Source organism: Canis aureus, chromosome 11, assembly GCF_053574225.1.
Source record: "Canis aureus isolate CA01 chromosome 11, VMU_Caureus_v.1.0, whole genome shotgun sequence".
Classification (NCBI taxonomy): Eukaryota; Metazoa; Chordata; class Mammalia; order Carnivora; family Canidae; genus Canis; species Canis aureus.
In genome coordinates, this window is record NC_135621.1 from 3,568,678 (window position 1) to 3,593,883 (window position 25,206).

General features: G+C 45.1%; 1 protein-coding gene and 1 long non-coding RNA gene across 30 annotated transcripts in view; one reads left to right on the forward strand and one right to left on the reverse strand.

Moving 5' to 3' along the window:
- Positions 1-25,206, reverse strand: part of R3HDM2 (R3H domain containing 2) — a 164,606-nt gene that overhangs the window by 4,032 nt on the left and 135,368 nt on the right. For 15 of the 29 annotated variants that reach the window (XM_077913484.1, XM_077913491.1, XM_077913487.1 and 12 more), the window contains 14 exons: positions 24,740-24,771; positions 24,588-24,641; positions 19,992-20,224; positions 17,754-17,929; positions 13,752-13,853; positions 11,609-11,851; positions 10,762-10,888; positions 10,351-10,511; positions 9,720-9,874; positions 8,303-8,403; positions 2,862-3,031; positions 1,880-2,027; positions 531-628; positions 91-175 (listed from right to left, as the gene is read on the reverse strand). In XM_077913484.1, coding sequence (XP_077769610.1) covers positions 91-175; positions 531-628; positions 1,880-2,027; positions 2,862-3,031; positions 8,303-8,403; positions 9,720-9,874; positions 10,351-10,511; positions 10,762-10,888; positions 11,609-11,851; positions 13,752-13,853; positions 17,754-17,929; positions 19,992-20,224; positions 24,588-24,641; positions 24,740-24,771 — 1,885 coding nt within the window. The remainder of the gene's footprint in view (positions 1-90; positions 176-530; positions 629-1,879; positions 2,028-2,861; positions 3,032-8,302; positions 8,404-9,719; positions 9,875-10,350; positions 10,512-10,761; positions 10,889-11,608; positions 11,852-13,751; positions 13,854-17,753; positions 17,930-19,991; positions 20,225-24,587; positions 24,642-24,739; positions 24,772-25,206) is intronic. The other 14 variants (XM_077913501.1, XM_077913492.1, XM_077913489.1 and 11 more) reach the window with 3 other exon arrangements.
- On the forward strand, positions 2,429-5,720 carry LOC144323256 (uncharacterized). Its single transcript, XR_013388682.1, has 2 exons — positions 2,429-4,123; positions 4,466-5,720. It is a non-coding gene; the product is annotated as an uncharacterized LOC144323256 (long non-coding RNA).

Consider the following 25,206-nt stretch of genomic DNA (forward strand, 5'->3'; position numbering starts at 1 on the left):
GTCCTACTTCTACTCTCCACCCTTAAGCTGGCTCTTCTCACTTGTTCTGGGCTGGTAATGCAGGCTGGAGAAGTGAGCACCTTCACTCACCAACATCTGTTGTCCCCAGGTCAGTGGAGGCAGATTTGAGTGCTTGTCTCTTGCTCCGGTTTCCATGCTTCAATCCACTCTGTCCCTTCAACATTTGAAAGATAACTCTCATCCTAGGTAAACAACACTGAATGCGCGCATCCCTAATGTCTGTCTGAGAGATTAAGGAGCAGCATCCGCCCTTGAAGACCTTGCCCCATCAGGCAGGCAGGGTGGCCAGAGTGGCCCCTGAGAAACCGAGTCCTTCACCTCTTGGCACTGGGGTCAGATGGGAAGAGTGAGTCTGAGTCTGAGAGAGGGGTAAGGCCCCTCCCACTTTGTTTACTTTCACTGTCCCATCTCCCCTGTCCACCCCACTGGTTGAAGTGGATGGCTCCGAGATAGGGGCCTGATGAGAAGACGGATCTGATGGCCCTCAGGCTGATGGAAGACACCCTTACCTGGTGTACCGTGTAAGTTGACTGGCCATGGAGCAAGGGAGGGCAAATAGACAGATTGTACTGTAATGGCTGGCCCAAGAGGGAGTAGCGCCCATCACCTAGGAAGGAAGAGCAGATGGTTTTCTGGGAGTTAGAATTTCATGATATGACTTTTATGAGACTTCAGGGGACTTTGGAGATAGATGACAACAATGCATACTTTTTCTATGTTAGGAGTGCCCATGTGACTGACTAAAGAGTTTTCTCTTTTCCTAAACCCCTTGGCTCTCAGCTCTATCTCAGACAAATGGGGCTTTTACTTCCCTTACCCTTGAAGAAGGAAGGCCTCTGTCTACTGCAGATGAAAGGCCCTGTGGGAAACCTACAGATCCTTATGAATGTTTTTCATTTCTTCCTTTGCTTGCTTGCTTCCTTCCTTCAAGTAGTCTCTATGCCCAACATGGAGCTTGAGCTCCAAGCCTGAGATCAAGAGTCACAGACATGCTATACTGACTGAGGGCAAGCCCCATACTATTAATTTCTTATATAGACTCTCTGCCCCAAATGCAGGGCTGAAGTTTCTGACTCCTGTTGCGTGGCAATCCAGTGAGTGGATAAGAGTACAGGCTTGGAGCCAAACTGCATAGGTTCAAATCCTGGCTCTGTTACTGGAGGTAAGAGATTGGGTATGTTTTCCCTTCATCAGTGTTGCTGAGAAGGTTGAATAAATACAAGACACAAAGCACGTATAGTTAAGCACTGGAAGGGTTACTTTATTATTGATAAATGTTAGATTTCAAAGCTCTTTAAAGTTTTTAAACCATACTCTCATCTGATTTTTAATACTGCATGTGACAGCCAAGACAGAAACAGATATATTAGGTCTTTACAGATTTTATAGATTAGGAAATTGAGTTTTGGTTCCAAGTCGAAGTAACATGCTCAACACCACAAAGCTAGTTAGTGGCAGAACATGAACTTGAACCCAACTCCAGTGTTCTCTCTTCTAAAACCACAGTTTCTGACACAGCCCCATATTCTCAGCCCTCAGACTCAGTACTGAGGAGTTCAACTCTTGGGTTTGTTAGAAAGTTCACTGAGTTTCTTCTCTGGGCTCACAGTCACCTACCTTACTTGGTAGTAAGTACTAAATATGTAAAGGAGGTCTGCAGTCAGCTGACTATGGGTGGCACTAAAGAGGGGCAAGTGTGCTTGGCCTAAACAGGGATATAAAGGAAGAGATGGCTCCCAGAGTTGGATGACCAGCCACACCAGTTTTCCTGCCTGTTTCTACCATCTAGATCTTCCCACTTGGGAATGGACTGCAAAGGGTGAATTTGGTAGCAGCCAGCCCTAATCTAACCCCTTACCCTGTGCTGGACCCCCAGGCCGGGGGAACTGTGTGAGGACAGGAAGGGGACTGAGTCCTGTGCAGACACTGCTGAGGCTGGTGACAGGAGAGGGTGCTGGAGACTGGGTAGGAGATGTGACGGGGCTGCTGCTCATTTGAGTGTTGGCCTGTGGGAGAGAGGAGCACGCATCATACACACTAAAAACGATTCTCTGGATGTTCCTATGGCTTGGCTTAGAATTCACCTTGCTCAGAACACTTCCCTTGCAGAACTCTGTCAAAGTCAGATTGTTCCTTCCAACAGCCCCCTTAGTCCCTACTTAATCTGTATTAATTAATTAATTTAAAAGATTTATTTTTTAAAAATATTTTATTTATTCATTCATGAGAGAGAGAGAGAGAGAGAGAGAGAGAGGCGCAGAGACACAGGCAGAGGGAGAAGCAGGCTCCATGCAGGGAGCCTGACATGGGACTTGATCCTAGGTCTCCAGGATCACACCCTGGGCTGAAGGCGGCGCTAAACCACTGAGCCACCAGGGCTGCCCAAGATTTATTTTAAAGAGAGAGAGTATGCATGGGGAGGAGTTGGGTCAGGGAGGAGCAGAAGGAGGAGCAGAGGGAGGGGGAGAGGAGGAAAGAATCTCAAGCAGACTCCTCACTGAGTTCAGAGCCCCATGTGGGGTTCGACCTCATGAACCTGAGATCATGACCTGAGTGGAAATCAAGGGTCAGATGAGCCACCTAGGTGCCCCAATTTGTATTAATTTAACAGCCACTTTTTGACATAGTGTTTTAAGTATTCTCTTGGCATTTTCAAGTGTGTGTTCCTTAGATTTTGGGTTCCTTGAAAAAAGATGCTCTCCTCTATTTCTTATGATTCTCCCTGAAGAGTGCCCAGGGAAAGACACATAGAAGAGGCTGTTTGGTCAATGGCAAAGATGATTCCCTGAGAAGAATCTGGTCTTCTCCTTGCTAAGACAACGCTGGGTTGCAGGACTCACCTGGGGGCTACTGTCAGGATTGTATAGGTCTCCAGGTTTCTGCCCACGCTGGTCCATGCTGTAATATTTACAGTGACTCCACTGGACCATGGATGGGTTCTGGGGGGGCTGGGGTCCATTAGGGACATTCAGCTGCATGACCACCACGCCTGGTCCAGAAGGTGACACTCCTGAGTGGCAGGAAGAAAGGGGTTAGTTGTGAATTCAAACTATATTTTGACCTTCCAACTAACCCTGAGTGTGAAAACCAGTAAGCAAACCTACCCGCTAGCCTCAGGGTCACTTAAACTGTGTCCTGCCAAGAATCTCAGATAGTTGCTGATTTAGTTTCTTACTCCCCTCTCCTCAAACCAGTGAAAGTTTGAGACATGGGTCCCAGATGCCAATGCTCCCCTGGCCTTCACCTGGCGAGGAGTACTTTGGTACGCTTGGCAGAAAACTACTCCATTTTGTCAAAATCGGGTATTACCAAATGCCCAGGTCAGATTGCTTAAACGTCTGGGCATGGTACACGTCCCAGTCTGGGGCTTGGGCCAGGGCTGCAGGCACGTGCAGGCTTTTCTGGTAATGACTGGTCAGAGATCACTGATCTCTGGTTGCTCTGGAGAACACTCATGCACACAGATTCCCTAAGCCAGGCCAGGAAGCACTTGGATTGGGAATGGCACAGAGCTGTATGTCACTTTCAGGATATGACAAATAATTGGAGGTGCTAAGGCACAGGGTTTATATAGCGGAAGTGGGAGATGAGATATGTTTATTCATTTATTCAACATTTATTGAACATTTACTATGTGCCAGTTCCTCCTATGCTGGGCACTGTGTGTACAACAAACAAAAGTGGTCCTTGCCCCTATGGGATGGACAGTCTATCAGGAAGTCACATATTAAGCAAACAGCTGATGTCAGAGTTTGAACCACATTCTAGTAAGCGTCTTAATCCCACAGGTGTTCAGAGAGCTAACTCAAGTGGCTGATGTAAAATGGCTGAAGGAAGGGAGGGACCAGAGGCAGGAAGATAAATTAGAAAGCCACTGAAAAAGAACGAGGAGGTTCTGAATTAGAGCAGTGACTAGGGGAATGGAGTGGAGGGTCAGACTCTCGAGTTTTCGCTGACAGGTTCAGGTGACTGACTGGAAGTGATCCTGAGGTTTTAGCACAGACAACCATGGGTAGCCTTACCCTCCCACAATCTGGGGGAAGCAAAGAGTTCAGTGTGGAAGAACATTAAACCCTGAATCTTCCTCATGGTGAAAAGCAAGGTAAGGGATCATGGAGAAGCGGACTGAATGACAGTCCCTGCTGGGAGGGATGGGCAGGAGCTCTGCTTCCCCACAGGGGACTGTCCAGCCTGAGAGTTTGCTCTTGACCTCTCAGGCTGTATTTCTGTTGGGGACAGGCTGAGTTCATGTGTGTGTGGTGGGAGAGGACGGGACTGGGGGTAGCTAGCTTGGAAACCTGCTGCAATGCTGCCGTTTTCATGGCTCAGTGCTCTGAGGTTGCCACTGCTGCCGCCGTCACATTGCTTCCTGTGACGGGAAATGTTGCAGCCTCTGCCCTGGGCACCAGTCATGCTGGGAAGTGACTATGATTGCTTTTCTCAGGTAGCATCGGTCAAAGGCAAGGAAAAGAAGCGGCGGGAGGCCAGAGAGAGCAGCTCAGGAGACACAGCATCTGTCGTACCCTGTTCTCCAGTCAATTTGTGGCCTCCACCCTCTGGGTTCATCTAATCAGAGAGCACAAATACTCAGAGCGACAGGCTCGCCTCTCCCCATCCTCTGCCACAGGGGACGGGGTATTCATCAGCGTGGCTTGTAGAAGGGCCACCAGAAAATCGAATAGTTGTGGAGTGTCATGCATTTAACAACTCCCCCCTTACTATAGTTGCTCTGGGCATTTTCTTTCCCCATCCTAAGAGCCCCACCTGCTCCAACATCCTCCACCAACAAAATTGCAATTGACCTTATTCAAACACCTCATTGCTACCTGAGGGGGCCAACGCAAAAATAATCAAATCTACAGCTTTCTAGAAGGCAGCTCATAATCTGAGCCTAGTGCCTCAGGCCAGGAAAGAGTAGGGGGGGACATGTGAGTGTGTAGGGTGTGGGCATAAGCAAGGCAGTGGAAACTCTTTCTAATACTAACATGAGCCATAAGGAGCTATTAGAGGGCTCAAGGGGAGGGGGAATGACAACAAAGTCCTCATATTATTTTCTCTAATCTTGACAAAAACAAAGCCAGGGTTTTCAGTCCCAGCCTTAGTCCTCCCCACACTGAGCCCTCCCCCACTGGCCTGGAGCATTGTTCCTTCACTCAGCCGGGACACAGAGCACTACGCTGATGAGCTGATTTTTATGCTTCTCTTCCTCAAGCCAAAAGCAGGTGGCATCCGTTAACAGCTGAACTGTCGCTACTTCTTAATGGACGTGGCAATAAAAAAAAAAAAAAAAAAAGGGGAAAGAAAGAAAGAAGGGAAGGGAAGGGAAGGGAAGGGAAGGGAAGGGAAGGGAGAGAGAGAGAGAGAGAGAGAGAGAGAGAAGAGAAGAGAAGAGAAGAGAAGAGAAGAGAAGAGAAGAGAAGAGAAGAGAAGAGAAGAGAAGAGAAGAGAAGAGAAGAGAAGAGAAAAACCACCCCAGTGACAGCACTTTCACATAATCAGGTTGGGGGAAGGAGCCTGGGTTGAAGTGGGAAGGGGGAGAGGGGGGCTGAATAAGGAAATCAATTTCAGCCTGAAAGCTCTGAAAGGAGAGGGGATGTGTGAATGGCTTTTTAAGTGGCATCATTAAACCTGGGCAGAAAGGTCGATTGGGCAGAGCAAACCGCATAAATACAAACAGATGACATTTATGTCTAGCAGAATTGGTTTTTGTTTAGTTTTTTTTTTTTTTTTAAATCACTGAGGTAGAAGACTGATAAGGCTTCTTCCTTACCACCAGGAATCAAATCTATGGAAAGGAACGTCCAGAGAAAGAATATCCACAGGCATCTTTCTCATATTAGAACAGGATACAACCCAACAGTATCTTAGTGTTTTTCCCCTTTTTTGGTGAAGGAGAGGAATATCTTCAGGGAGTAGGAGAGAAAAGAGTTACTTTCAGCTTTGGAATCCCCTCAGCTACAAAATGAGCCAGTAAGTATGTGAGAGGCTATTTCTGTATATACCTCACTCTGGCCATGGTGCTGTGTCACTGTGAGTTGGGAGTCTGTGTATATGTATCCCAACCATTTCAGGTCTGTGTGCATCCTCCCCAAAAAGCACCTCTGGAGAAACCTCAAGGGACCTATGGGCCATCATCTTAGTGGGAAGAAAAGTGTTTCCTGACGAGATAGTGCTAATATCACAGCGGAGGACTTAAGGTCCAGGCCTGGGGGTAAACTGGACAACTACAAAAATGTATTAATAAGCCAGAACAGTTGTTCCAGGAACAGCCAATCTTAATCCCTGCCTTTATTTTTGGAAAAGTGACCATGTTGCTACATGGGAGAAGGGCGGGTGACTGTCCTCTGAAGGTGACATAGCAGTCCTTGTGGGCTATGCTGGCTTTCTATCTTCCCAGTAAAGGGTAAACTGGAAAGGAAGGAAGAAGCAGCACTTCTTTTCTTCCAGCTCCTCTTATATTTCCATAAGCTGAGATTGAAGAGTTTTGAAATCAATGATAAGGTAAATATGGTCTCTTAGATGACATGGGTGGAACAGAGGGTTCCATCACCTAGGAAGAGTACAAGGGATCAGTCAGAGAGGCCTAGAATCAATCAGGGCAGCCTGGAAGAAAGGACATGTAACAGGAAATTCCAAAGAAGTAAGGGAACCAGATAATGAAGAGGGCTTCTTCCATTTCTGTTGATTTGGGAAGAGCACAGATGACCTCCTTCCAATACCAGCCCAGACTTCTAGTGCTGCCAACTTTCAGAATAATAGCTGTTCCAGTTTGCTTAACCTAGCACTAAGTCCAGAGTAGATAGTAAAAAAATTCTTTTTACTTGCTTTGTTTCTGATTCAAAGAATTTGTATTTGAAGATGAAGAGATACCACCCCAGAGACCCAGTATATATACTAAGATACCACTAAGGATTCATATAAAAATGCACATACAGGTATACCCATATGCACATGCACACAGTTGTTTTAACAAACAAGAGAAAATGCCCTGCAGTAGCAAGCACCACCAGAGGCTACAGCGGTTCTTGGAGCTGGCTTCTACAATTTCCATATCCCGCTGGGAATTTCAGGTCAAGTGCCCCTGGCGGACACTAGGAGAAACAACTAGAGAAACCAGTTGTTAAAACCTCAGCCTATGAGAGAACCATGTTCGATCTGAAAGAAGGCAGAAGTCATTATTCCTTGAAGGTAACTGATCATGTCTTATGAGCGAGACTAATTCTGGAATCCACTCTACAGCATCTAACATGGATGGTGCAAAAACTCTTAGGTGAAAATCTTATTTCTAAAATGGAAAACTGTCAAAATACTTCCCTCTCACCAGAAGAGGGCATTCTGATATTCCCACAATGGACGAGTGGGGATGGTTGGAGGCTGCATTAAGCCATGTCTCCCCTTCCCCCACCCGAGAACCCCTGAAGTTGCTTTAGCTGCAGTGTAATGCTGTGTCAAGGTGGGGGAAAAGGGCAACAAACAAGGGTACCTGTACTTGGGATGTTGGGAGAATTACTGGCAAAGGCAGAAAATGAGAGGCTGCATGGCACCAGCCTATTCACCTAACAGTTGCCCCTTCCAAGAAGGCCTTTAGCTATTGAACATGATATCCATTTATTTTCCACTGGAGGGAAGGGAATAGAGTACAGAGACTTGTTGAAAGTGTGATATTGAGCATGTAGCATGGGTTATGAAAAGGCAAAAGACCCAAGTTCAAGGTCTAGGATCATGACCTCAGGCAAGTCATTTATCCTCTTTGAGTCTTAAATCTTGTCTTCATAGAGTTGTGGTTGAGAATTAGAATGACACAATGTATGTGAGCACATAAGAAAAACTGCCAAACAAATCTAAAATATGACTTAAAAAGCATTTTATCAGCCTCCCTTACACTCCCAACAGAAAAGTAAAGCTGTCTGTAGGAAAAATGAGGGCAGGAGACAGAAGTAAGCACTTTGTGTCTCAAAGGCATGGGAGTAGTGACTGTAATGCTGGATTCAGGGAGGAAAAAAAAAAAGCAAAAAAACAAAGAAACAAAGAAAGAAAACAAAGAACCCAATGAAGGATGCTTCCCAGGAATGGAGATAGGACAACCAGCCTCACCTCTCAACAGGTCAACCTCAGCACCTCTGGAAAACACCATCAGGACTGGTCTTTCCTTGTGGCAGCCTTATAGGTGGGGACAGAGCCAATCCCTGAACTAACTCTCTTGTTGTTCCCAGCTCTAGAGCACAAGTCTTCCAGCAGTGTTTGTGCATGCCGGTACCCAAGACCTCCCAAGTCCTCTTACCTGAGTACTGCTGTGGCATCTGTGGTGGGCTGCAGGGAGAGGGAGACTGAGGCATCTGGTACTGCTCAGAGCCGGGAGGTTGCAGAAACCCCACGGAAGGGCTGGAGGATGAAGAGAGTAGTGTTAAAGTAGCAGAGGGAGGAGCACAGCTCCTGGCAAACAGCTGCTGCTTCCCAGGCCTCCCCTGTGGGAAGCAGAGGCAGCAGCCAGTCATTCCCAGACCAATTTGCCATGCAATTTCTAAAATCACTCATCAGTTCAAAGTTAATTATACATATTTGTACTTGATCATCTTTCAATTAGAAAGCTGCTAATCAGTGCTACAGATGGAATGTTAGTGACACATGCTCTTTCCAACAGTGTGGAAACACCAGACACATACACGTGCACACATGCATACACACACACACAAACTCTCCAAGAAACACAAAGTGCCAGAAACAGACACACAGTGCTAGAGAGAGATGGGTAAAAAGAACTAAGGAAGGCAGCCCGGGTGGCTCAGTGGTTTAGCCCGCCTTCAGCCCAGGGCATGATCCTGGAGACCCAGGATGAGTCCCCCGTCAGGCTCCCTGCATGGAGCCTACTTCTCCCTCTGCCTGTGTCTCTGCACCTCTGTGTGTGTGTGTGTGTGTGTGTGTGTGTGTCTCATGAATAAATAAATAAAATCTTAAAAAAAAAGAACTAAGGAGGTGTCTGATTCAGGATATTTATGCAATGGCAAACAGTGTTACCTAAAGACAAAGGGTGAACACCCCCCAATACTCAAGATAACGGGGAGAAATACACACAAAAAGAAGTAAACACAGACACTGGGAGAAACACACAGAAATACATACAAATAGGCCCAGACCTGACTTCCAGTTCCAGCTCTAACTAGCTGGTTGACTTTGAGTAAATTTCTTAATCTCCCTAGCTGGAATTTTCTCATTTGTAAAAGAAGGGAGAAAAATGAAACAAGGGGAGTAGACTAAATATTTCTAAGGTGGCTTCTACCTCTAAAATTCTATCAGCTACTACCTATACTAAGAAATATATATATATAGAAATAGACATATAGAAATAGACCATCTGAGATTCATCCATGAATATAAAGTACACAGAAAAAATTACATATATATTCTCCAAACTTCTTCTTTTAATGATGAACAGTCTCTATCTCATAGTTCTAAATCCCACTGATAAAAAAAAAAATGGGGGACATCATACAGCCTCTGTCTCTGAAGCAGGAATTTTTTTTTGTTGAGCTCTTATTTAAATGTCAACACACCAAGGAGAAAAGAAGAATGACGTCCTTCATATTCTACCTGCTTTAGGGCACCACTGGAATCTTTACCCCTGCCTTTCTTTTCTTAGGTCAGTGGAAAGTTCCTGAAGGTCTATGGGAAATGTGCCCCAACTCTCTGGGAGTCCTCACCTCGTACCATTCTGCTGAGCCGGTGGGATCACACTGTAGTACACTGGTACGCCCCCTGTGGGGAGGCCCCCTTGCACAGACTGGCTCGCAGGGACCAGCATAGGTTGCTGGAAAGGCGGCTGGACCACATTTTGCGAGTCATTACCCACTGGGACCTGGGTAGAGATGAGAAGATAATGACCACTTATACTCCCAATGAGCTCATCCAAAGAATGGCCAAGTAAGTCATCACTAGACCAGGACACTGACTTCATTCCCTTCCTTTACACACTCCTCCTACTCTCCTTCTCTGCCTAAAGAAAATGTGTACAGAGCTATCTGTACTTCTCTCTTCTCCAAACACCTCCTTTGAACATTCTGATATAGGGAAATGATCCTGATTTCCTTTAGATCCTACTTTTCTGGGCCATATACTCATTTGCATGGCTGTATAAAGACCAAACAATTTAATTAAAGATAATCTTCTCCAACTCTCTGGGCTTTATCTCAGGAGAATAACACATACAAATTCTAGGGGGAAAGTGAACAGTATTTTAGTGTTGGAGTTGTCACACTGGATGACGTGGGAGACTGTCTTCCTTTTCCTCATCCCAAGGACTGGGTGATCTTTCCCAGTGCAGAATGCACCCACTTGGTAAGAAGGCAGTGGAGTGTACTGAACCACCAGGCCTTGCATCTGGCCCCCCATGCTGCTCCTCTGGTTGCTGAGCAGGCCCTGGTTCTGTGGCTGCTGGACCCCAATCATGCCTTGGTAAGCCGCCTGCTGCTGGTTAGGCATCATGGGCTGTAAACCTAGGGATAGTCAAGGCAGAGGAGACATTAGCATGGTCTCAACAATGTTTAGGAGGTCACACTCTCCGTAATTTTCCTTCCATCTATTTTACCTTTTATTTTTCTGGAGATCCTGGGTCTCTCTTAGGACTAATCATTCCTGTGTCTTTTTTATTTATTTATTTTTTTTTTTAAAGGAAGGTACTTCTCTCTTTCCCAGTCTCTGCCCTTCCCCTAGTCACTGCTTCCCTACCCCAGCAGTTCCTCTTACCAGGCTGCTGGGATGGCTGAGGCAGCTGTTGACCACGTTGGGGGCTATAGGCCACCGGGTGAGAAAGAGGTCGATATTGCTGGTTGGAGTTAGGATACTGTCCAGGGGGATAGTAAGAAACCTGGATCTATGGTGAGAGGAAACAGATATGTGAGAAGGTCCCTTAAATTCAACCCCAACATCTCCAACTATAAAATGCACAAGGGTCGGGGCACCTGGGTGACTCAGTTGGTTAACCATCCAACTCTTGTTTCTGCTCAGGTCATGATTCAGGGTCATGAGATCAAGCTTATGTTGGGCTCTGCACTCAGCATGGAGTCTGCCTGAGATTCTCCTTCTCCCTCTGCCCACTGCCCCCACCCCCAACCAATCAATACATGCATGCAGGCAACAGAGTCAATGGCCAGAGATCTGTAAATAGACATATTTTGAACCTGCAATTGGAACATTAATATATGGTTTTTTTTTTCAGATTTTATTTATTTATTCATGAGAGAGAGAGAGAGAGAGGCAGAGACATAGGCAGAGAGAAGCAGGCTCCATGCAGGGAGCCTGACGTGGGACTTGATCCCGGGTCTCCAGGATCACACCCCAGACCAAAGGCAGGTGCTAAACCACTGATCCACCAGGGCTTCCCCTAATATACAGTTTAAAACAAAACAGGAATGATTTATGTAATATAGAAGGATGACCTTCTGACTAAAAAGACAATTCTCAAGTACAAAGTGGGGAAATGGAAGTGGGGATAGGTATCACCTTTGATCTACCTAAACTACGGGAAGAAAGAAGGATTATAATAGCAGACAAACTGAATTAGTGCTTTAAGCTGGGAACTCATGCTGCTCACCTGTTGAGGGGGCTGCATATAGCCCTGGGGCTGCAGGACTTGCTGAGTAGGTGGCGCATGGCTAGAAGGGGAATAGTTGGACGTGGGGAGGGGCTGTCCCGTCGAAGCCATGATGAAGCTAGTCGGCTGAGGGTGCTGGGAGATAAGTGGGGGCTGGAACAGAGCTGAAGATGGGTCAGCTGCTTCAGTAGAACCTTGGCGGCTAAGGCTCATTTGTCCAAAGGGGTTGCTGAGGTCATCTGCCTGTTGAGACAGCAAGGGAGACTTGAGGACTCAGGTCCTATCAAGGCCTTGTATTTGGCTTAAATACAAAGACAGATAGACAGACAGAAATAACAACCCTCTCTATAGTCTTTTTTACTGACACCAATTTGGGATACTCCTGCCTCCATTCCCTGGGAGGTACTTTTTAGCCCTAAACCTCTGTCATGTGGTGTTTGAAACTGCTGTCAACTCGGGGCACCTGACTGGCTCAGTCTATAGAGCATGTGGCTCTTGATCTTGGGGTTGTGAGTTCAAGCTCCACATTGGGTGTGGAGTTATTTAAAAATAAAATCTTAAAAAAAATTGTTATTAACTGAACAGGTGTTTAAAGACCAACTCCAGAACCAGACTCCTTACCACATATGAGTAACAATGGCCACTTTCATTGACTTTTATTAGAATTAGTCCTGGAGAGATGGGAGCAACAACACAACTTTCTATATATAGAAAAGACAGGACAAACTAATGGATTAAAAAAAAAAAAGATTCTAAGTCCTTCTCTATTTCCTGTCTTCCTCATATCTCCAACTATACAAAAGGCTCTATGTTGCTGTGTTTTTATAATAAAAGACCTAGCTAACACCTTGAGTGGACTAGGGATGGCTAGGTTCATGTGGCTTCCCAGCTTTGCCTATGTAGTGAAGGGACTGGTGGGCTCCGCTTCCTGCTGCTTATTTCCTTACCCCCTCCTCTCGAGGTCATTTCCACCTCTGTTCTCTGACACTTACCTAGAGTTCTACTGCCCTTCAGGAACCACTTCCAATTCTCACCTCTGAAAGAGGCCAGGATGAGTGGCTGAGCTGGAGGGCAAGGAGACTGACATGCTAGTCTGTAATTGCCTCCTCTCTCAGCCCTCTTCTCTAGGCAGCAAGAGAGACAGTGGTCCGCCGCTCACTTGTATGATGATAGGTCAGAATTTGTTAGCTTCCTCATTCCTTCTGTTTCCCGGATAATAAACACACACACACACACACACACACACACACACACACGGCAACCCCTTAAGTAGGAATTCTTTTGAAAAAGAAACTAGTAGAAAGAAAAGACAGTGCTTTCCTGTGGTTTCACTTATTTTCAGGAATCTGATCAAGTTAGCTGTTTTGCTACCTTAGTGAGCAGGAAGAGATGACAAGAGGACTGGACTGCAGATTATTTTGAGGTCCATGTTCCAAAACTTTTCAGAATGGAGATGAGAGGTGGAAGCAAAGAGTGGATTCTAGTGAAAACTCAGATGGTGTGATTCTCACACACACACACACACACACACACACACACACACACACACCCAGGGCTCTCATAACCATGATAGAAGTTATCAACTATGAGGTAAATCAGGTCTTCACAGGATTTGTAGTCTGGGTACAAACAATTTAAAGAGCATGTGTTATGCAGTAGAAGTGGCTATTTTTTATATAAAATAACACAGTAAGATAGAGGAACATTTTAAATTTTTACCAGTGATGCCAGAGAAATCTGCAATTGTGTTTTTATCTTCAAAAGAAATTATAGAAAACCATCCTATACAGGATAAACTGGGTTCTTCAAACATGTCCGGGGAGAAGAGGAGATGAAAGATGCACATAGGAGAGAGACGAGGAGCCCAGGTTAGAGCAACACCCAATTTTGTCCCCCTCCTGAAACTCAGGGGGAACTCAGTGCTACTCTCTTACATTTAGACATCTTTCCATGCCTGAAGTGCTGTGATAAGGCCACTAGAATAGAGTATAGCGCAGCCTGTGCTAGCCATTTGCTCTAGAAGAAATACCTTTTAACATGGCTATCCAAAAAGTGCAATTGCTTTGTCCCAGATGGACCCCACAGACATACCACAGATACAGGCCACACATGGACATGACAAAAAGGGGAACAGAGTTTATACCATGTTGTACTGCTGGGGCGGAGAGACTGGCAGAAGGACTTGGGGACAGGAGCCTGGAGAGAACTGAACAGGCTGCGGAGAGGGCTGCAGAGCCGGGACTGGCTGTGGACCAGCAGAGAGACATGTGGAACAGGGAAGAGAAAAGGGAGGTATGGGGAGAGGCAGGGGCAGGGGAGCAGAGGCGGGGAGGGAAAGGGGAGGAACAAGAAGATTAATCATAAAAAAAAATGTCACATGAAGAGCAAGGCTGCTGAGCAGACTGGAGAGCAAGCCCAGGATAGCTTGTGGCTTTCGTTATCTCTAACAAATAAGCAATCTCTCCTTATCAGGAGAGACCCTTGGCAGTGCACTCCACCCCGTTAGCTACTGAGAACTCTGCAGCTGTTGTGAGCAATCTTAGGACTCTCAGGCCCAATGTCTGCTGCCTGGTTCCAAACACAGCTTTTTCCAAAGCATTTTTTCTGAACCCACGATTCCCGGGGAGCATGATCGTAACCCTCCTGAATGCCCACTTGAGAAGGAATTCCTACTCCTATGGAGGGGGGGGGGGTCATCTAAGGTCTGGCTCAGCTTTCCCAGCCACGCTCCTGATTTCACACCACAGCTCTCCCGGAGGAAGTGCTCATTCACAAGGATCGTCTCCCTCCGGAGGGTGGAGAAGGAACAAACAGCCAGTTCACGCCTGGTTCCAGCTACTTCTTCCTGCTCCATGATTGTTCTGTGCTCCTCCAGGCTGTGAGGGCAGTATGAAAAATGCCCCCATGAGCAAACAGGGAGAGATTTGGAATAAAATATAAATAGCTTTGCTGTAGCTTTTGTTCCTTCAGTCCCTTCACTAGCCTCAAGCAGGAAGATTTGTTTATAAGGAACATGATGTGTTCTAAACCAACTAATGGAGAGTTCTTTTTTCTGTCTCTCTTCTTCCCCTCCAGCCATTTCAATCACCTCTCCTGGAGAACTGGTTCTCCAGCCGGCTGTAGCCCCTGGTGGTAGATGGGGTGGGAGAAAGGAGAGAGGCTAGGGAAGAGGGGGAAATAACGTTTATATATATTGTCTCATTTACATATGGTTCTCATTACAGACTCAAAATAATCCATAGGGAGATGTGATAACTTGTATTTGCAGTGAAGATAGTAAGGCTCAGAGGAATTCAATCACACATCCAGATCACACAGCTAACACGGCAGAGCTGGGATGGGAACATAGTTTGGCCTATGTTCCCATGGGAAAGAATATACTCTTTCTCCTCCACTCTAACAGTAGAGAGCTGGTAAATGAAGAAGTTGAACAAACATTTTTTCGTTTGTATGATTCTCCTCCCTCCTTTCAAATTTAGAGGTATGGAGGACCAAGCGCTCAATATCATCATTATAGCACCTGTAGTAAACTCCCAGCTATCCTGGCATAACCGATTTTTGGAAGCCAGTCTCATTTCAAATATGATTTTGGGCCAGGCTGCTCATGATGATTTACTTGTGCTGGTAGCTTTTTAAACCCATTTTCTATCATCCTAATCCTCTTCTTTCTCTTGGGAGAGGATCTATTGTGCTTCAGGTCTTATATCCAGGGGAGAAGGGGTCGCACAGGTATAGCTGCCTATTTCTTCACATTTCTGAGTTCTTAGTAAAAAAAAGAGGAAAGAAACGATGCTCCTCTCTTAGGCCTCTTCTGTCTGAGGAAGGGTAATGGTAAAAGTAGGGGTCTCGGTGCTATTTCCCCACCACTATCCTCAGCTATAGTTCTCAGAGAATCTCAAACTCCTGGGCCAGGGAACTTCAAAAAACCATGGGGAAGCCAAAGACTGGCCCTAAGGGATATGACTGCCACCTGCTGGTGAATTCCGGGTAAGATAACTGGCTCTCGGCTGACTAGACTCCCAGAAGCCTCCCTCTCGAGAGGTCCACGTCACCTCAGGTAAATAGGGCAAAAGGTACCCATTGGTCCTTTAATCCTCAGCCTCACCCGTTGGTTTTCTGTGTTCTACTGACACATGATAGGGAGGTCTGCTCTGACAGTGGAAGCCTGCCAAGAAAGGAAAGTTTAGCATAGTTTAGCCAGCACCATTCCCCGGCCTACTGCAAATGGCTCTTGCTACAAATTTCTGAGGGAACAGAATCTGTAAGGAATAATGTTTCCCTGTTTCTAAACTACAGGGCCTAACCTAGTACTGTATATCCTGCAGGAGATCAGTCAATACCAATGACTGACCCGCTGACCCTTGTGATCCAGAAGCAGGGCCAAAATCTGAGTAAAATTTTAGAATTCAGGGCCAGTCAGCTAAACACCCTAAAATTTTTTTCAGTCCCAAATGGTTATTCCTGTTATCTCTTTATTCTCCTCCCACTCTTGTTGTCTGTTTCTAGATATGGATGGAAGGAGGAGCCAGATGAAGACTAAGAGGGAGAAAAGGGAACAAGACTGTATTACAAAAAAAAAAAAAAAAAAAAAAAGACTGTATTAAAACACACACATATTAGAAAACTCAAATACTGCGACCTTAGAAAAGTGAAGCAGGCACAGAAGCACAGCAGGAGATAGAGAGGCATATCGACTTACAGGTCTGAATGAAGACACAAACAGGGAAAGTACACACACATGCCACACTTCAGTATGGAGCGAGATAAGCTGATATGAATGGGACTTAATGAGGCAGACAATGGTAGAACAAGAATGAAAGTAACGACTACAGAGAAACTGATTTAGGGACCAAGATAAAGGCCTGGAATGATTTGCATGTGGATTATATTAAGACACAAAGCAGGGTTTCCTAGATCAACACAATATCAGAATGGGGTAGTACCGGGCCATCCTGGGCTCCTTCAGTCTAGTTTCCAGTTCCTGGGGAATGTATGCCTGCAATTTACTTGTGTTACCTACAGAAGAGACAGATCTGAGGCCAAGCTGGACTAACGGAGCACAGAGGTGAGGAAACCTGGGAGGTGAAATGAGAAAAACTGCAGTGGCAGAGTGCAGACAGGGGCTTCCCAACTAGCAGAGAGCACCACCAAGGATAACCTGGGACAGAGGATGGGCTCCACCCATGGGCAGCTCTATTCATGGAAAAAAATATAAGTGAGGCACTCAGAATAGCTCTCCTCAGAGTATTAAGGATACTTAAACCTAGAACATTAGGGCAGCCTGGATGGCTCAGCGGTTTAGAGTCGCCTTCGGCCCAGGGTGTGATCCTGGGGACCCGGGATCAGGTCCTGCGTCAGGCTTCCTGCATGGAGCCTGCTTCTCCCTCTGCCTGTGTCTCTGCCTCTCTCTCTCTATATATATATCTCTGTCTCTCATGAATAAATAAGTAAAATCTTAAAAAAAAAAAAAAACCTAGAACATTAATGTTTTAGTTTAGAATAGGGACTAATGCTGATGCTGATGACTTGTATGACCTCCACAAAAATAAAACTACACCAAAACCTTACTTGGTGTCAACCTCTTATCAGTCTAACAACAGAAGGATACAGAGCTCTTTCACCGCACAGAAAACAAAGAACAACTTTGGGAGGTTTTGTCCCTTATGGGTTATATATGGCAGGGGTCTTGAGTATATTTCCTTTCCTCAAACCCCAACTCCTACATATGCGTTATTGGTTCAACAGTCACATGAACACATTCACAGTCAGTTATGGTGGGAGCTGTGATCTTTTCAAGCTCTATATATGGATACAGTGAATAAAATTGTCTTGCTAATTACACAGGACGTAGAGGGAGATGGGGTACAGCAGAAATGTGGAACAGGGTAAAAGATCCCACTGGCAATTCTCAGGAAGAAGAGGAAGAAACAGAAAGCAAAAAGTCCCAGGCTGACTCTAACAGCATTTTGGCCAAACCCTTGCCCTTACTCTTCTCTCCCCGCAACTAACAAACAAGAAATGAGGAGGAGGGAGTGGCAGGTCTCCAACAGATCTTTCCTGCCACCCACAGCATAACAGACATGACTGTACTTCCAGAGCTTTCTTGAATGGGAGCGGAGGGGGCTCACACTGAGTGGTGACTCACCTGTGAGATCATGTGATTATTCAAGGGTGGCTGTTGCTGAGGCGTGGGTGGAAGAGCAGGAAGTTGCGGCTGCTGTGGCTGCTGTGGCTGCTGCTGGGCAGTACAAGGGAGAAGGCCCCGGACAGACTGGGATGAGGTGACCTGGTTGCAAACTTCTGGGGCACCTAGCGCCACACCTAAGGCAAAGAGGAGACCCATCAAGAGTTGTAAGCGCCAGCCATGAACATGCCGCCCTTGGAGATGCAGGGCTCTACTCCTTCCCTGCTTCTTTGCCTCACTTCCCTCCTGTCCATTCCCCCCAGTCTTGGGAAAATCCATGCCTGAGCACTAATGCATTTCAGCTGCCCTTCTGATGGGAATCCTCATCTTAGCAGGTTTCTGCTTCCCAGGGACAGTAAACACCTTTCCCATCGATGCTGGATGCTGGAATTGAATAAAATTTGAGGCTGCCAAGGCACCTCCCCTGAAGTACCTAGAATCTGTCCATCATGACTAGACAACTGAAAACATAAATGTGTGCTTCCTGGGAAGGTGTAGATTCCTAGTCCCTTAAGAGACCTTATTTCTTTCTGATTTCTTCTCCACTTGCGGCATTTCATAAAAGTTGCTGAGGGGGCAATCTTGCCTCTCCAAGCACTTGCCTGTGCACACACAGAAGCACAATTGTCACCCAACTATTCTCATTTCCAGCCTCTCTAAGCCATGCATGCCTTTCACATAAAATACTTTTACTATTTGCTGTGTGCTGGGCATTGTATAATGAACTGAGAACACAAAGGTGAGGACAACACAGTCCTTGGCCTTATGCAGCACAGGATCTTCTGACTGGAGATGGACACCCACACGATTACAATCTGATAAGGAAGGATAAGGGTCACATTGGTGATATGAACAAAGTTCTATGGCAGCAAAGATGAGGACGTAGTAACTCACTTAAAGAAGTGAGTGGAGAGGGATCCCTGGGTGGCGCAGTGGTTTGGCGCCTGCCTTTGGCCCAGGGCGCGATCCTGGAGACCCGGGATCGAATCCCACATCAGGCTCCCGGTGCATGGAGCCTGCTTCTCCCTCTGCCTATGTCTCTGCGCCCCTCTCTCTCTCTCTCTCTCTGTGACTATCATAAATAAATAAAAATTAAAAAAAAAAAAAAAGAAGTGAGTGGAGAAATGGATTTGAAGGATGAAAAGAAGGCTTGTCAGACCAAGAGGGGATGAAGCTATTACCATATTCAAGAAGTGGCTGGAGGGCAAGAGGAAGAAGGATATCTGGAAGCAAGACTAAAGTGGCAAGCTGGGGTCAGGAAGAAATGCTGCATTAGGTCATTTGGATTTTATTATACATGGAATACAGAAACATGAACATTTTTAAAGAGAGGACTGACATGATAAGATCTATGTTTTAGATTGGAAAACTGACTCTAAAAAGGATAGAGCAGGGAAACCAGCTTGGGGGCTAGTGCCATAATTAAATAAAAGAAGACAAAGGCCCAGATAAAGGCAGAGGCAGTGCGGTTAGAGAGGAGATAACAGAAAAGGGCAGTAGAGACCCAATAGAGATCTTCACGACTACTGAGGTCTTCTGAGGACAAGACCTACAGAACTTCTGGGATGAGAGGCAAGAATTTTTTAGAGGCAGGAGGGTGAAATGAGGGCCACTGGGTATAAAGACCTGAATACCCCCTGCTAAGAGCACAAGAGGAATAGATGGAGAAGGTTACACAGAATGTCAGGAGAGCTGAAAGGTGGTTACAGGGCTGGCATGTGGAACATATGCTCCTTCTCAGTGACTGGGCTCTAGAGAAGCAGTCACAGCACTTTTTGCAGTTCTGGCCTATTGGTTGCTACCAACTTATTATAAATAGCTGAACTCCAAGGGTTTTTTCTGCTCTACCAACCCTCTATAATCTGAGAGATCACAGAATGAGAGCATTATCATTCTCATCCTAGTATATAACCTGAACTTGGGCTGACAGGGATGTCTAACCTTGGTCAGAATGAAGATAAAATAATCTAATCCCACACTTTGTTTGTTTGTAATTAGGGGAAAAGATATGAAAGAAAATCAGAGGGGGGAATTAAAAAAACAGTGGGTCCAATAAATCAAATTTTTCCTCATGGGGCTGTGTTAGTTTTTCAGGATACTATACTGGACAAGTGTTTTGTTAGAAGTAAACATCAGTGATGTTTTGCAGAAGACAAGCAAGAAATGATGAGCATGACACGAAGGACAGAAGCTGAGTACCTGGCCTGGAGATCCTTCCTGCACTGCCACCTTTACTGCTCCCGATGCTGTCCCCTCGGGTGAGGATAGAGATTCCACTGAAGCTGCTGGCTTTGGTGACAGGGGGCCGCATGCTCCGGACAGAGCCATCAGAGTCTGTGCTGCTCCAAGGCCGTGGCTCCAGGGATTTGAGTTCGCTGTCTGTGCTGCTTTGGCGGCTACTTGAGGTTCGGCTGGGCCCCTCACGGTTCCCCCTGCAGAGACCACAGTGGTCAGAGCACCCCCCACCTACCACTTCAGCAGAAGAGCTAGGAGAGAGTTCATTTCTATTCTTTCAACGACAAAGGAGGGGTGAGGGTTGGGAGGAGGATGGACACCCATTTCTGGTTAGTTGGTTGGCCAACCACGACTTGCTGGGAGCAGACAGAGCAAGATCCAGTACAGTAACAAAGAACACAGAGGCAAATCTGGAAGACAGTGCACTGGCGACTAATTCAATACATCAGACCAGAGGTGGATGGGAAACCATATACATGATGCTGAGATTGGCTGTGGTCTTTTCCCCTGCCCCCGCAGGGATCCCACACATGCAGGAGTAGTGGGGAGCAGAGAGGTACCACCTCCTTCTAGGAGTTCTTAAAACAAAAGGGCTCTTGGAAGTTCCTACTGCTAGAAGGCAGGGGTAGCCAAGACATGGATAAGTATAACAGATCTTCCATATAACACGTGTCAAAGCCAGCAGAGGTACGACTTTTCCAAGGGTGGGAAGAGGAGTATAGATTAATGGGGCATTCTGGAAAACTTAGTCTGACAGTCTGAAATTGACCCAACCTGTCTGTGGAAATTCTGTGTTGGTATCTGGGAACAACTGGTTCCAGGGTCTCTAAGGGCTAGTCTTCAACATTATCAAGCAAATATGCCCTTGGGACCTAGGACTGCAAGGAGCAGGGGCTGGTTGCGCCTAGTTGCTGCCATATTAACAATCCTATTGCCCTAGGCAAAGCACAAGGCTATTGAGAAAAAGGACTCCTCTCTTATTTTGCTCTGGAAACATCAGGGTTATCCTGATGCTGTAATTACTGCCTATGATTATAAACACTTGTAGCCTGGATGGGACTGACCTAAAACCCCTAAGTCTTATTGAGCCTCCACTGCTTCTTAATCAATAAGCAACCAAGAACCAGGAATTTTCCTTTCCTATCTCCCACCCCCAACAACTACTGACCTAAAGAAACCAAATGACAATTACAAAGATTTTGGTATATGTACTGGGGTGCCGGTGAGCAAAAATCATGTAACTCAAGGCTCCCTCCTTTTCACTATCATCCTGCCTAAAGCAAACAGAAAACCCCATCCCAATCCCCTTAGCTTCAAAGACACTAGGCTCAGAATTATTCCAATAAAGAAAGGTAGTTTTCTTACAAGGGTAATACCCTTCTTTATTAGAGAATATCTCCTCCAAAGGTACTATAGGAAAATGGACAAAATAAAAGCTAGGGTCACTATTTTAGTTTTTAAGTCAGGCCAATCATGGTGAGCTAAGAACAAACCAACCAGCAAAGCTGGTTAGGGACACGCTACATATTCTCTGAATCCCAAGTAGATGTGTCTATAACCTCAGTGCTTCCCTCTCTATAGTTAAGATAACTGGAAATATTCCTGTCTCCTTAAAACTTTATCCCTTTTTCTTGGGAATGTCAAAAGCAGAATGGGATACAAAGAAAGAAATATAAATCAGGTACTCTCCAGGAACAGAATTCAACCTGAAGTGAGAGACAAAAGCCGTGACTTAATGGCCAAAGGCAAGTCTACTGAGAGGACTCAACAAAGATGTGTCTGTTTCAGGGGTAGGGGATAGAGCAAAGGCAATGGATGAAGCTGTTCATTAGATATTAGAGCCTGAATTTTATGAGACAAGTCCTAATGGACTTTTACACCCTAATCAAACACAGCACTATTAGGACAGTTGTGCCATTTTCTTTGTCTTTCTACCAGAGGTAAACAGTGAATGAGTGAACTTTAAACCAAACATCCTGGGAAGCTTAAGAAAAAGTGGCAGCGCTTCTGTACTCATCCAGCTCCCCCAAGACAGTGATGGCCAAGTGTTCAAAATGTGGCTAGTCTAATGATTTAACCTGAATTAGTACACTACATCCCCAAGAGCTATTAGAGAACTTAAGTTGAGTCTTGGCCAGGAAAGAGATCAGTTTTCTTTCTCTACAACTAAACCTAATCTCTAGCCATGTTGTTCCACTTCACTAAACATGTCAACTAGGGAAAACTCCCACACTCAGTTCTAAGCACTGGACTGGGGTATGTTTGTGTGTTAGAGAGATGGGGGTGCAGGACAGAGAACATTCACACTTTATACTCCTATAAAAATCAAAGCTGACTCAGCTTTCACAAGTAGATTTATGCTGATGAAAAGTTCAGTTTATTGGGTCTAGGGAGTCGGTAGGGAGGTCTGTGTAAGAAGTGATAGTAGGGGTGCCTGGGTGGTTCAGTGGTTGAGCATCTGCCTTCGGCTCAAGTTGTGATCCCGGGGTCCTGGGATCGAGTACCGCATCAGGTTCCCTGTAGGGAGTCTGCTTCTCTTTCTGCCTATGTCTCTGCCTCTCCCTGAGTGTGTCTCTCATGAATAAATAAAATCTTAAAAAAAAAGCAATAGTAAATGCAATAATGGCTTATTTGTCAATGGAGTAGAATCTTCCAAAGAACCGGGAAGCTGCCCTAGTTATTGCCAATGTGGATGATGGAATGTGGTGTATCAGTATCTATTTCACACACTTGGGAAGAAAGGTAAAAAGCCGTTAGAGAAGACCAGCTTCTCATCACTAGAATTCTGGGCCAGTACCCAAATAGAAGAAGTTGCCCCCTTAAGAGTCCATAGTGATACATTTTAGATGACCTAGATCTTTAACCAACCCTCAGTATGGAAAGCAGTGACTTAAAAGGAAGTCTGGATAGGAGAGACTCACTAGATCCTTAGAGCTGTTATCTGCACTGTTTGATGTAGTTTGATGCTCCACAGCACTAATAAGGGCATCATTCTTAGCAGTGAAGGCGAATTAGGGCTCCAAATGGAACTCAGAGAGAATGGGGTGATGTTTCTAGAGAGCTGGTCTGGGGTGTGGTGAAAGAACACCAGACAAAGAGTTGGTCCCAGTTTTGCCACTAATAAGCATGTCAACTTGAATTGGCTACTTAATTTCTCTGCTTTTGTTTTCTTACATGTAAACCAGCTTACCAAATCAGACACTGAGAGACCTGAATCAGTATGGTATACTTTGGTAACTATGTATTAGCATATGTATAGAAGTTAGTTTCTAACTAACTAACTAACTAACTAACTAGTTTAAAACTAACTAGTTTAAAACTACTAAATAAACTAACTTTATTACAGGTTTCTGGGATGATTTATGATCTTAAAGCACAAAATATGGGATAGGTTTTTTTTTTTTTTTTTTTTTTTTTAAGGGAAGCTCTATATCAACCATCATGAACAATGCAGAGCCCTCACTGCTTTCAGATGGACTTCACAGTGGGATGATCTAGGAAAAAGAGTTCAGAGATATGGAAAAGGAGATAATGCCCCCTTCCAAGAAAGAGAAATCTTGTAACCCAAATTTCTATGTGGTTTGACTAGCTTTAGAAAGGATACAGGGGAAGGGACAACTGAGGTAGTGGGAATGAGAGCTCTGACTAACCTGAGTTCCCATCAAGCTTAGGATTCAAAAAGAGATAAACCCTTTGGAAAGTGTTGGACCCAAATCCTAGTATTGAATACTGAGGTTTTCTCTACTCTATAGTTTTTCTATTGGTAAAATGAGAAGAATGTACTTAATGAGTTGGTGCTAGACAGGGTCCTAATGAAGTGCTTCTCTCACTAATGCCTTGTGTAATCCTCTGGAGTGGGACTGAGAAAATCAAATGAAAGGGAGATTCTCATGACTGCTTTGTTGGAAAATGGAGACTATTAGGCCTGAAGAAGTTAAATTGTAGCTTTTACCAATGTTAACAGCAAGTCATGGACAGTCATCAAAAAAAGATGTGCTCAAACTTCATGCCAAGGCAGATAAGTCTTTTTCTGAGGCCATCTTACAGATTATGTTGTCCCAAAGAGAAAACTATATAGACAGAGATGTTTGTGTTTTTTATGTGTGTGTGTGTGTGCATACTATTTTTTCTTAAAGATATAAAACATTCCCTTGCTGGGTCAGGGATAAGCTCTTTGCATCTTTCATAGATTCAGAAAAGGTAGCCAAGAAGATACTCATTCTTTTACCTTAATATAAATATATGTTGAAATCTTCCCCACATGCCCAATTCCAGAAAACTTTTGGAAAGGAGCAGTACTATCTCAGACACACCTATCTGGTCCCCTTCACCACCTATCCATGACTTAAAATGAAATCAGCAACAACAAAAATAAAGTCATTGAGCAGGAGCCATTTCTTTTTTAATGGAGAAAATATCCAATGTTGCAAAAACCACAAATTGAAGTATTCCACAAGCAGCCATGCATTGAGCAAACTCACTCCGCTGAAAAGATTACAGCAATACAAAATAAAAAAACAAAAACAAAAACAAGGAGAGATATAGATCACACAGAGGTACCTAAAAATCTGCCTTCTCTTGTGAGAGCTAGAAGAAAAGGCTTCTTTGGAGAGTCTGTTGGTTAACATCAAAGAAAAGCATCATTACAGGATTATATTAACCTCACTGACAAAGCTCAATGAGAAGCAGGGAACATGCTAAGTGGTACTAACCTGATGTCATTTAGATATCCGTTCTGGCCAGTCTAGGTGAAGGGGAGAAAACGGAAAATAACTTATAAGAAAACAGCATGGCATAACCGAAAAGGGTGTCCGTGATGCTATGAATACCCAAGGTCCTCAAACCAAGCTCACCCCCCAACAGGAGAGAGGGAGCAGGGACAGGATGACCCACACCCACACACCCAATCTGACCTCTCACCTTTAGCAGGAAAGAGCATTCAGTGTTTTTAGCTTTCCCACAGTGTGTTTAAAAAGAGACGCTGATAAAGGTGGGAGAATGGAAAGAAGGAAGAGGAAAGTATTAACCTATTATTTCCTTTTTAATTCTAAATTTATTCTGTCTAGAGGTAAGTTGAGCGTAATATTGGTGTGCTTGGTCCTATAGAGTGTGATCAAGGGAAGGGCAAAGGGAGACAAGAGAAAGAAATTTAGTTTTTCTGGAAGTCATCTCAATGACT